The sequence below is a fragment of the Hirundo rustica genome, chromosome Z (assembly GCF_015227805.2).
Source record: "Hirundo rustica isolate bHirRus1 chromosome Z, bHirRus1.pri.v3, whole genome shotgun sequence".
Lineage (NCBI taxonomy): Eukaryota > Metazoa > Chordata > Aves > Passeriformes > Hirundinidae > Hirundo > Hirundo rustica.
This window is the reverse complement of record NC_053488.1, coordinates 10,195,493-10,208,035: the sequence shown is the minus strand read 5'-3', so window position 1 is coordinate 10,208,035 and position 12,543 is coordinate 10,195,493. Positions and strand designations below refer to the sequence as shown.

The following is a 12,543-nucleotide window of genomic DNA, read 5'->3' as shown; positions in this document are numbered from 1 at the left end:
TGAAATTAAAAAATAATGTAGAAAAAGTGCATTTTGCTGAATTAGGAATAAGGTTTCATTTTTGAATTGAAATCTATTTTATTGAAGTGACTAGGCAGTAAAATGTGTGGCCATTGTGCAAAAGAGTCATAATCGGCTCTTGGTCTTGACACTTTGCTGATTTTTGTGGTTTTTTATATTTTTAAACTTTTATCTAGGAATCCATTAGATGGTTGGAAGTTGAAAAACTACTTCTTGAGATGACAGAAGAAGTAGACTATGACGTGGATTCTTATGCTACCCAACTTGAAGCAATTCTAGAGCAAAAAATTGATATTCTGACTGAACTTAGAGGTAAGTTTCTTTTAATCTCTTCTCTGTGCATTATTAGCATATGCCGTGGAGACTTGAAATAAAAACAAGGGGAAAAAAAAAAAAAAAAAAAAAAAAAAAAAAAAGTGGATATATTCTAAAGTCTTTTGTTACTGCTTATGCTGGCCACCAGTGGAAGGAACATTTATTCTGCAGTCTAAGAAAAAGTTCACATCTATGATGAGTTCATTCTAATATAAAGGAAGAGTCTATGCTTTACCTCCAGGAAGTACAAACTAAGTCTCGCAACTTTTTTTTCCAAAACACTAAAGGAAGGTAAGAAAATCCAAACCAACTGTATGAAAAAGAACAGAAGGCTATGCATTAAGGAAAAAGCAATAGGAACTCCCTTGCTGTGTGTTGTGCAGTGTAGCAGGGAGCCTGCTCTCATTTTTAAGACTGTGCTTGAGAGTGCCATCAGACTCTGAGTATTTTAGTTGTTTACTTTTTTTTTTAACAGCTTTTGTTTGAATTTTGTCAGCCTGTCTGTTGAAAAACAAACTGAAGCTAATTCATAGTGCCCAAAATTAACTCTTCCACTTGTCTTCTAAAATCAGCTTGTCAGTTTGGTATGTCCTGGAGATAAATTTTCCTTTTCATTTTTTGTTAACTCTTTAGACTCCAGGAAACATACTGCTACACTGGCAAAAGCTCAGGGGTGGTTTTTAGGGCTGATGGAACCGTTTGCTTGATCTATGTTAAAAAATTGTAAGTTAAAATCTCACTTTTTACTCAGTCTGAGTATCTGCTTGGAATACAAAAAGCAGATCAGTTGTGGCCTGCTTGCCTCCTGAGAATGCCAGTTAAACTTTTGCTAGGAGCTGGAGTTTCCTTTTGCTTTTATGGATGATGGCTTTTTCTTCAGAAGATGGCAATTTGAGACACCAGCAGTGAAAAAATGCAGTTTAGGTGACTATCTGTTCTTCAAAAACTTAGCAGATTCTGTTTTTCAAAAGGCTACTGTAGGTAAAATGCTACGAGATCTTGCATCTTTACAGCCAGGTTAATATAACTGTAGTTTTACAGGAGATAACTTGTATCAAGGCGAAAATGCTGTCTTGGTATCATCTGTGTTCTGCTCATGGCACATAGTGGTCACTGAATGGTTCATCCTTTACTTCTGTCACTGTGGGACTGACATATTTTTGCCATTTTTTTGGCTTCCTTCTTCCCATTCTTGGGCGTATTACTGGGAAATAGAAGGGACAGGAATAGAAAAATGAGGATGCCACCCTTCCTTAGGTTTCTCGTATTCTTACTGAATTACCATGAAACCAGTGAATGATGCATTTAATTATTTACAGTGAGTAAGTTCCAAAACTTATTCACAAATGTTTTTCACATTCATAAGAAAACAGAGGGGACTAGAATTTACTCTTCTGGGTTCTAGACTGTACACTAAATATGATTTTGTATGTTCATAAGAGTGGTTTGGAAGGTACTGGGAAGGAAAAGGATATAGGTGGTGTGTATCTCCCTAGAGTCTCTAAGATAGAAGGAGAATGGAAGTGTGAACACACTACAAGATGGGAATACAATTGTGCCATTTACTAAACCTATCCTGCCTAGAGACAGGGGTAGTATCCAAGAAGAGACTAAGTTGCTAAGCAACTTGTTTGTACGGTTTTGAATGCTAGCTTAGCTCAAACCACTTGTAGTTTGTAGTGTCAGCTATTTTTGTGGAGGAATGTTCCCTGTTGTTTGTTAGGGCTGGGATGTGGAAGATCAAGGCTTAGTTTCAACATCTGTTGAGCACAGGCACATCAATACTCATTCTTTTGTTTTTTCCTTAAAGACAAAGTGAAATCTTTCCGGGCAGCTCTACAAGAAGAGGAACAGGCCAGTAAACAGATCAACCCGAAAAGACCACGTGCCCTTTGAAAAGGGCCTCTGCTGCTAAAGGAATTCATGAACCCGTACTGCTGTAGCACACATTTGTTACAAAACCTAGTGACCGAGAGAACTCAACTACTTGAAAGTAAAAACATTAGAAATATTTGTGAAAATGTCCCGTTTCTTATTCACTTGGATGACATTTTCAGTTTTATGTGAAATGCCTCTATGATGTCTACAAAATGCTTCTAGACCAGACAGCACAACCATGCAGGGTTCAGATCTGTGAAGCACTTTGTTTTAAATATTTCATTTATTCAAATAGTGAAACGTTTGGAGATACTTGCCATATTTTTAATAAAGTAAAACTGTGGACATTAAAATGTCACAGCACTTCCTTCTGACCATGTTCAGTTTTATGACAAAGACCAGCTGTGCAGTTTAAAATTGTGGCGTGCATGCACACCTCATTAGTGGTTTTACCTAACTTCTCTTCCACAGACAGCTGTGCTTAACTTTTCCCATTCTGTGCCTTGATGAAGGCTACTTAACCCTAAACATCCTTTTTCTGAAGCACAGCCTTAAAAAATACATTCCTTACTTCTCAATATGAATTACTTTAGCGTGTGTACATTCTTGGTGTGTTTCAAGAAGACCTATTTTTTGGTGGCTAGTTTCATTTCACAGGATGTGCCATATCATTTTAAGAGGAACTGCAGGCTGTTGAGAGTGGATGAACAGCTGGACATTCCATTTTTCTTGTAAAAATCTGGAATCTTGTCTTAGTTGAATACCATAAAGAATGGTAATATAATTCTAACATTTTATCTGTAACAATTAAAAAAAAAGCCAAAAAAACAAAAAAAAAATCGACAAAAACCCACAAAAATATAAATTAGTTGATGTATATTAAAAGGTAATGTTTTAAGTACTGAGAGAGTTGTATCTTAGGATAATGCAGATAATATGATATGTGGTATGGTGTGATAATGCTATGTATGGATAAGTTAACTATCAAACTTTGGGGATAAATATGTCCATACTGGCCTTTCACATACTGTTTTAAAAACTTGGATTTTGATGCATGACAAAGTTACATGTACATTAACTGTAGTTTGCAGGTAGCTTGAGTAGTTCTGTTGCTTTAAGAAGTAGCTAATACCTATTTTTCCCTTTGTACAGTGCCAGCAGCTGAAAAGTGGGGTAAAATTGCATCATTTGACGATTTTGCACAATACCTCTACCTAGCGCTCATAGAAATCCCACAAGTACCTGAATTCTCACAAATGGCGCCATGTGTATCAGCACTTTTTAGGTGGTGGCACTCAAGTTATTTTTGCAAGTCAGTATCCAAAAAAGATTGACCTTTCATGTAAGAACTTGTCAAATGAAGAACTGTAGACCTTTGTAGGAGTTCTCCCTCTTTCCAGGAGTTTGTTATCAGCAGACTTTCGCTTGGAAATGTTTAAAAATTACTTTTGGAACACAAGCCTGTTGTTTGTGCCAGACCTGGGGGAGGGGAATAAAGGGAAGGCAATGAAAGGAGAGTTAAATGAGCCAGAACTTCTTGTAGTGTTTAATGTTTGTATGTCCCATAGAAAGGTAGGCTATGGGAAGCTCTTGTCGCATCATGGTTAAAAATAAAAAATCCTCCTGTGTGTAAACATGCAAACTGAAACAATGTAGATTTTACATAATGTGTTTAATAAATTAAGCTATTAAATGAATTACATCTGAAAATTTGTTATGCTTTGGGAAGGGTTTGAATTTATAAACACATCAGTTACATTTTTGAAAAGGCCTCTTATTTCAAAATAAAGCCAACTCTTCTGTATAAGGTATATAAAAAGAAGTTCCCCAGACCACTCTCCTGACTTTAGTTTTGCACATCTTGAAAAAAAAAAAAAAAAAAAAATCACACCTCTTTCTGAACTTTTTTTTAAGATCATCACCCATCACAGCTAAAAGAAAAAAACAATGGAATGGAAAGCAATAGCTTCTGTTAGCAGGTGGCTAGTATGTTATATAATATCAGAGGCTTTCCCTGAAGCTGCTCTAGACATTTCTTACTTTCTAAAAAGCTTCTGAAGACTGCGGCATCCTACAGACGTAACAGTGACTTCTATACAATTCCTCCATGCAAGCAAGCCTAGCACCACAACGAGGCTGTGTCTTACTGTGGGTACAAAAAAAACCAGTTAGCTTTCAGCACCTTTTTACAAAGCCCTGTAAATTACATGTGTCCTGTCAAGTAGCACACGCAAGCAGAAACTGTGTCTACTGCCAGTCTTTGTGCTAGAGCCTGCTTAGCCAGACCTACACTGATACTGAAGCAGTTAGAATTGAGAAAAATTGATAGGGCTGGTTGTGGCACTCGAGTTTCTGCAGCCCATTGCCATAATGGACTGAAATTACTTGAACACAATTTGGACAAGCTTATCCTTGATTCCTTTTCAGTAAAACAAAAGCATTAAGGAAGCTGACACGTATCTTCAGCACTCTTCCTTCTGTATTAGTCCAACCACTATTCCTTGTGGCTATTTACCTCACTCATCATTTGGTTCTGCATGAACCAAAGTGAAGCAGCACTAGAATTACTGAATTATTAAATTTTGAAATCAACGTGCAATTCAGCTTTTGAAGTCAATGCTTCAGGATGCCTGTAAATTTGATTGCCTATTTTTATACATGCCTCTGAATCAATGACTTAAAAAACAGGACGTCAATGGGGCTGCTAGCTGGACTCAAGTCTTAGGACGCCTCTTCCAACCTTAATGATTTCATGATGTGTATAAATAAAGTTTTTCTTAGAGGAGGTTTTGCTAATTTGCATGCATTGCTCTTAACCTCACTGAAAGCTATGATCTGTGCTCAAACTTTTCCCTGTCTTAACAGTGAAGTAGTTACCTTAAAAAACAGCTGCTTGTATCCCCACTGTACTTATGAGCCCTGGCCCATTGGTAGGTTTTTTTCCAATTCCTACACAGGAGGAAGGGGTAAAGGCAATTCTGTAAATCAAACCCAGAAGGTAAATTCTTTTGTTTTCTGAGAAACACTCACTTGGATTCTCTAAGAGCAGAAGATTACTAACAGGCTTGGAGCGCTCATAGTTACAAGAGGGATGAGAGGGACAGGCATCTCAAATCAAATCAAAAGGGTGGATTTAAATATACTTTAAAACAAACACAGAAACTATTGATTAAAAAAAAAAAAAAAATTACTGCAACAATTACCGCAACATTCTTTTTGTTGTACAGACCCCTTATGTGTTCTGCTTTTGAGTACTGTGCATGAATATGCTGAGGTGAAGTCCATGATCAGAGAACACAGATTACAATTATCATCAATCCATGTTTTGGATATTTAGAGAATAACACAGTCATGAGGTAGCCCAGCACCTCACTTCAGCTCTGAAAGAATTTACTGCTTTTAAAATACTGAGCAGCAGCTTCTTGCCTACTGTCTGTGATAAAACCATATCTAACATTTTATTTTGAGTCCAAGCATATACGCCGTATTCTGTTCATTGCTTTTATGAGGAGTTTGTCCCATTGCACTCAATCTGGCCCGGGTAAAACTTTGGTGAAAAAATACAGCATCTTTCATTCTTCTGGCAGTACCTATGAAAAATGGATGCCTTCTGAATTGAAGCCATGTAGCAATCTGAAAGAGTGAAATATGTGTATTACAATTCTAACAATTTAAACTTCAGCTTGAGGCGTTTTTAAGATGTGCAAAGAAAATAGCATGAAAGCAGCCATCACTGATCAACTGCACAGACAGAATTCTTACAAACATGAAACTAGAAGTTATTAGCAAATTTTGCATTTTAGAGATGCAGGTTTATTTTCAATGCAGTTACTTATGTTGGATCCTATCAGGTTCACTGTGTTTCTTCAGAGAGCTTACCTGTCTTAGTTCTCCAAACGACAAACAGCTAGAACTTTTATCTTGAATTAGGAGAGGATTCATGATGCCACCGGGAGTAAGAGTGAAATACAGCAGTAAATTACTCATATTTAAAATTATGCTATAGACTATGGCCTAATCCTCAAGGCAGAGAAAGGCTGTATAAGACTCCAGGGAAACTTTAATCATCAATTTACACTCTGGCCATTTTTAAAGGAGACACAGAAGGGTCTAGTACACAAACACCTGAAATAGGGATCCTTAGCTAACTGCTCCTCAATATTATAAACAGCATATAAAATACATAAGTTGGCCTTGAGTGTTTGCTCATGTTCAGGACTGGATGCAAGGTGTGTCTGGTACTGAGTGGGAATCCCTGCTATTCCTGTGCAATCTAATACTGATCTGTGCTACACAGGTACAGAGGCAGACAGAATTTAAAGAAGCTTAAAAGGAAGACATAAAGAAAAAAAAAAAAAAAAAAGAATACCGAATGAAATCATCTATATCCATTGAACGGGCTCGTTTTTCAGAGTAACCTGTATCTTTTAGAACTGTCTGTATTTTCTCTGCAATTTTGAAGTTTTCAGGGATTTCCTGTCAATGAAAAATGGGATAGAATTTATTTTCTACTCATAACCCAGAAAAAGGTTCATTTAAATAATCTAATTCTTTCCTGTTTTTAGAACAGTTCCTGTTTCATGTGATAAAAAGTTATACTTTTTCTTTTATGAATTATTGTATTGTTCTATTTTATCTGAATTTTTGTATCTCAGTTCGTTATATATGAACCACAGCAGTATTGAAAAGCAGACATGAAATGTTTTACTAAATTAGTAAAAGACCTTGAAACAAACATATATGGACAGTATTGTAGTAACATACTTGATTTTAAGCTTTTTCAATATGATTTAATGACCCTTTTATATTTTTCGCTAAGAAAAGAGGCAAGTTGCTCCCACCTCCAAACTTTTTTGGAAAACCCTTGATGTGTTAAGCTTTTCAATGTTAATTTTTTTTACTCTTATAAAAGTCAGTGTGTAGGTCACAGTACACAGAAATAGAATATAGCAGATTAAGAAGGAACTTACTGTATTATGTAAGGAACAATGAATTCGGTAATTATGATCCAGCAACTGCTCTACAGCACTTGATCTGAAACAAATACATGTTTAGCATGAAAACTGAGCTGTAACTATTATTCACTTGATTAGTTGTTAATGTCTGCTACAAAAAAACTCCTAGAATAAAAAGCTTGTGGCATCAGTGTAAATCTTCCACCATGGTTTATCACTATGTAACACTGCTATGCATTTGCACAAAAGAAATATTTTAACTGGATAGGTTTTCAAACTTCAAAAAGATTTCCTTTGATAGAAGTTACTTACTTAAATGCTGCAGATAGTGTCTTGTTTTTCCTAACAAAGGCTATCCTTACCAGACCATCCCACTCCTGAAATTAAAAATTTCAGAATTTTAGGAAATCACATACAGCTTTTACAAACAAGAACAGTCTACTGGCAACTTCAGAACAATACTGAACACAAAGGAAAATCCTTCATGAAAATGTCCTTCTAAACAGCACAAAACCAGCTGTGTCTTGGACAAAGCAATAGAAATGGAGAAGAAAATACTTCACACCCCAAACCCTTTGCACTGTACTTTTTCATGCCTAGGTGCTACTGCCTGCAGAGAAGGAAGGAACTTAAAATCTGGCTAACCTTGAGCAAGGCTGAAATGGTCTTTAAGTGTTTCAAAAATTAAGAATACTCTTCTGTAACTTTTGTCTTCTGAGATTTCACATACTCATTTGAAGATAAATCTCATATATTCCTTTTATCAAAATCTGCAAAATCATCAGCCAGAAACACTTCTGGGAGACATAAACCATGATGAAAGGGACACTGTAACTAGCAGTTCTCCAACCGAACTTGGTCTTATGAGAAATACTGTACACAAAGTTGCACCCAGTTGACGGTGGCATGTTCTGTTACTGTCTTAACACAAACCTGATCAACACAGAAATAAGCATTTTGGAAACTCAAATAAATAGCTGGTAGTTTGTACTAGAATCAGCACACAGAACTGAGTAGTAAGTGGAAAGAAAAATGAAATTAAGTATTATCACTAGCATCTTATACTGAGTATGACTGCTCACCTGGAAGTTGATAGGTGGTGGTGGGTTCTTTGGCTCTATTCTGACAACACTGGATTCAACTTTGGGAGGAGGCCTGAAGTTGTTCTTTCCAACCTGTTAGTTAAGATCAGTCAAGCAGATGTGTGAATAAGAAGCAAATGCCTCACATCACTTGCAACACTCTTCTTCTGTGTTTGATAGCTAAGCTACTGCGCTGGCTTGAAAGCAAAACTAGCAAAGGACTCCAAATCAGAAAAAAACGATTTAATAGGAGGAAAAAATAAGGTAAAATAAAATAAAACACATGCAATAGTACAAAAGATCACTGACAGAGTCAGAATACAGCCTGATACCCTCTTAGGGTGATGGTAGCAGTCCAGATGAAGTGGTCTTGTTGAAGCAGTGATCCCACAGAAAGGTCTGGTAGCTCTTGTCCTCTGGGAATCCAGTGGGTAAGGCTGCCTGTGCTGTCCCAAATCCCAGATTATATCCAGATGGGAATGCTTGGCTCCTCCCCCTGGGTGGAGCATCTCACAATGGGCTGATATCATTTTATCAGTCTTGCAGTGGGTCCTTGATTGCCCATTAAACAGAGATAGCTCCTGGAGGGAGTTACCTATGAGTCATGCAGCAGGGCGTTGATGGGCCATTAACAGAAGATAGTCTGGAGGGAGGGGGCACGGGAAACAGTGGTGCACCACTTAGTTTCAACAGCTCATGTAGATGGTGATAGAACACATACTCTGGGCACATCTTACATTGTAACCTAGGACAGCTACCTAAATGCAGAATGACATACCTTCATCAGATGGTCCACTCGAGCCAATAACTGAGTATTAATAGAGAGTCTGCAGTACAGTTTACTTCCTGGTTTTGCAACCAAACGAAGTGCAAATTCCCTTTGAAACATAAGGATTGCACACCTGAGAGTAAGAGAAATGAGAAAATCAGTCCTTAGTAATCAATTTTTATGCCAGAAGCCAACTAACACACTTGGATAACACAAGATTTGCCTCAGCACTCAGAAGAGTAAAAGTCCATAATAAATAACTCTGCCTTCATTAGTGTGTTGACAAAAACCCCAAACCCACGACAGAACTTGGTGAAACCACCTAAGTCTCCTTAAAGCTGTTACATAATTTGATTATTCATACTGCTAAATGGATCGGGATCAAAGAGACAGTCTAGTCTCAGAGTTGCCTAACTGTAATAAATAATTTTGAATAACTCTATGCTGAGTCCTTCAAATCCAAGCTTTCCAAAAATTGACTGGTAACGTTGCCAACGTTCCTCTGAGAGGAATCAAGGGCTGATGTCTGACACAGACAGGGCAGCTACATTTTTAGGTCAGACAAGAAGAAAGTGACTTGGCATTGATTCTACCCTTTCCAGTCTAACTTAGGTAGGAAGGTATTTGAAATGCCATGATACCCTCTTTATCCCTGGAATAATACTTAGTTGTAATAATAAGAAGGTGTAACTTCTGTTTTATCTGCTGGGCACTCACTGTAGCCAAGTTTAAATTTTCTCCTCATGCTCATTACATCAACATAAACTTCATTTCCAGGCACTGTCAGGCTATGTATTACAGAAAAAACTTAGTGCAGCGCTGATCCATCAAACTGCTATTTTAGGAACTAAAAAAATACTGGATTTGAAATTATTTCAAAAATTATTTTCCTTCTTCCCATGTAATAGAGAGCTCTATTGTACCACATACCTGAAAAAAGGTCTATGAAGCAACAACTTGAAAACAAAAGGTGAAGAAATCTGAGGGGGAAAAAAAAAGTTAGTATAATTTCTGGGAAATTAGCATTTAAAAAAAATTTTTTAATGCTGTTTTATGCTATGTTGTTTGGCCCCTACCTGGTAAGGCAAATTAGCCACACATGCATCAAAGAATGGTAAGTCTGTTTTCAAAATATCTCCAACCTTGATTTCAAGTTTGTTTGCTAGACACCTGTGGGAAAAGATGAGGCTATCCTCAGATTAGCATGTTGCCAAAATTTGTAGCAAAGTAGCTCCCCTGCTTAAAATGCTCCCTGTTTCCATAACTGATACCTACGTGCCCTGGACTCTCTTCTGAAGCTCACCAACAAGTCTAGGGTCAATTTCACATGCAATAACCTGAAAAAAAAAAAGTACATATTTGCAGCTGCTAATTGGAATTTAATGATAAAACCCCCAACCCCGTATCTGTTGCTATGGATTTAAAGAATCCCTACTAGGGATTCTAGTCCCTACTAGGAAAATATCCCTACGAGGCTATGCACTTTCCTAGCTCTCCAAACACATGCAAGCTTTACCATATAAACGGGTAACAGCAATGTAGTTTCATAAAACCATACAAAATTTACATGATCAGCTAAAAACCCATTGGAATTATTTAAATGATAAGAAAAACATCAATGGAGTAATTCTACTTATGTGCACCACGCCTGTGAAGACCCTCCTGTTTGCCACAGTCTAAGCCACAGCATAGTCAGAGCTCGAGAACGGAAAGTATGCAAGGGAACTTGCACTTACCTTTTTTACTTTCTCCAGCATTTTTACTGTCAGGTTTCCAGTTCCGGGGCCCACTTCCAGAATGACATCCGTGCGTCGCAGGGCAGCCTAAGGACAAACAGCATTTTGAGCGCCTCCCTAATACCGATTTCGCGCAATCATTTGACTTCAGAATGAAAGCAAGCGCTTTTTACACAGTAAAAAGTTGGAACTGCGTATCAAGGGAGCGTTTATTAAGGAACGTGTGGAAAACGGGGAGAACAAGGAAGTCCTGGCGCTGGTTTATGCCGCATCGCTGGCCACGTGTAAAGAACCAGCGAGCAGCCACGTAACGAGAAAAAAGAACACACAAGCCGCCACACACGCACACACAAACACGCACAAACACACACGCACACACACAAACACGCACACACACACTTACACAGAGACACACACGCACACACAGACACAAACACACACAAAAACGCACACGCGCACACACACACAGACACACACATACACACGCACACAGACACGTGCACACATGCACACACACAAACACGCGCACACACACTCACACAGACATGCACACGCACACACACAAACGCACACATGCACAAACACACATACAGACACACGCACACACACACATATACACATATACACACAAACGCACACAAACACGCACGCACACACACGCACACACACATGCACACACACGCACACACACAAACACGCACAAGCGCACACACACACAAACACGCACAGAAACACACACACGCACAAGCGCACACACACACAAACACGCGCACACACACACGCGCACACACACGCACGCACACACGCGCACACACACGCGCACACACACACGCGCACACGCACGCACGCGCACACGCACGCACACGAACAGGCTCCGTGACGGCCCCGGCCGCGGTTCAGCAGCGGGGCCCGCGCACCGGCCGCGCTTTCCCGGCACGTCCCGCCGGCGCTCCCACCTTATCGATGATGCTGTTCACCACGAGGGGGTTCTTCAGGATGTGCTGCCCGGCCCCAGTGTTGAACAGGATGCCTAGGGCAGAGACCACCGTGTTACCGTGGGCAGCCGCGACCCGCCGGCACGCAGCTCGGGTGCGAGCGCCGGCCCGGCCTCGGCTCTCGGGATCCAGCCCGCCCGGTCCGGTCCACACTCACCGCCGGCGCGGCCCTCCCGGCGCTCCGCCCGCTTCCCGGCCCGCGCTTTGGGCATCGCAGCGACTCCGCTCGGATCCCTCCAGGCCCGCTCGGTCCGGCTCGGCTCGGCTCGGCTCGGCTCGGGCCCTCTCGGTCGGGCTCGGCGCCGCTCGGCTCGCCCCGGCCCTGCGCCCCACGTGCCGCGCGGTTCCGCAGCTGGCGAGCGGCCCCGAGCGCGGCAGCCGGGCGGTGCAGCGCCCCCCGGCGGAGCGGCGGACCCGGCCCGCGCTCGGTCCTCCGGGAGGAGCGGGTCCGCCCCGCCCGCAGCGAGCCCCGCGGCACGTCCCAGCCTCGGCGGGACGGAGCGGCCGTGAGCCCTGCCTGACAGCGGTCAGCGGGGCGGCGGAAGCCAGCGGCGCCACGAGAGCTTTCCAGGGGTTGTTAGTGAATGACAGACGGCGGGAAAATAGGTGTGTTTGGTGTGCTGGCCTAGTGCCTGAGCACACGGCGAGTGGATTGTGGGTAGAGGGGCAGGGTGGAAAGGAAAAGGGAAAATGACTGATGAATGAAAGAGGGGGACAGAGAGGGAGAAAGGGAGAGAAAGAAAAAGGGAGAGCGAAAGAAGGAGGGAGAGGAAAAAGAGGAAGAGAGAGAAA

General features: G+C 40.7%; 2 protein-coding genes across 6 annotated transcripts in view; one reads left to right on the top strand and one right to left on the bottom strand.

Annotated features, from left to right (window-relative positions):
- KIF2A (kinesin family member 2A) overlaps positions 1 to 3,911 on the top strand; it is a 58,682-nt gene extending 54,771 nt beyond the window's left edge. For all 5 annotated transcript variants that reach the window (XM_040089462.2, XM_040089460.2, XM_040089461.2 and 2 more), the window contains 2 exons: positions 198 to 333; positions 2,147 to 3,911. In XM_040089462.2, the coding sequence (XP_039945396.1) occupies positions 198 to 333; positions 2,147 to 2,232 (222 nt within the window). In that variant the 3' untranslated portion in view covers positions 2,233 to 3,911. The remainder of the gene's footprint in view (positions 1 to 197; positions 334 to 2,146) is intronic.
- Positions 3,912 to 3,923: 12 nt separating this feature from the next.
- On the bottom strand, positions 3,924 to 12,026 carry DIMT1 (DIM1 rRNA methyltransferase and ribosome maturation factor). The gene is made up of 12 exons (XM_040089463.2): positions 11,909 to 12,026; positions 11,713 to 11,786; positions 10,757 to 10,843; positions 10,296 to 10,357; positions 10,097 to 10,190; positions 9,951 to 10,000; positions 9,030 to 9,153; positions 8,252 to 8,344; positions 7,482 to 7,546; positions 7,185 to 7,248; positions 6,584 to 6,690; positions 3,924 to 5,847 (listed from the first exon to the last, which is right to left on the bottom strand). Exons 1-12 carry the CDS (start codon positions 11,961 to 11,963, stop codon positions 5,805 to 5,807), a joined length of 918 nt encoding a protein of 305 aa, XP_039945397.1. The 5' UTR covers positions 11,964 to 12,026; the 3' UTR covers positions 3,924 to 5,804.
- Positions 12,027 to 12,543: the final 517 nt, after the last annotated feature.

What these genes read in the sequence shown, in the direction of transcription:
- DIMT1 (XM_040089463.2), bottom strand. Translation starts at nt 11,963, where the DNA reads ATGCCCAAAGCGCGGGCCGGGAAGCGGGCGGAGCGCCGGGAGGGCCGC. An exon ending in CAGAAGAGAGTCCAGGGCAC is followed by an intron (nt 10,191 to 10,295) that starts GTAGGTATCAGT and finishes CTTTTCCCACAG; the next exon opens with GTGTCTAGCAAACAAACTTG. An exon ending in ATTGTTCCTTACATAATACA is followed by an intron (nt 6,691 to 7,184) that starts GTAAGTTCCTTC and finishes TTTCATTGACAG; the next exon opens with GAAATCCCTGAAAACTTCAA.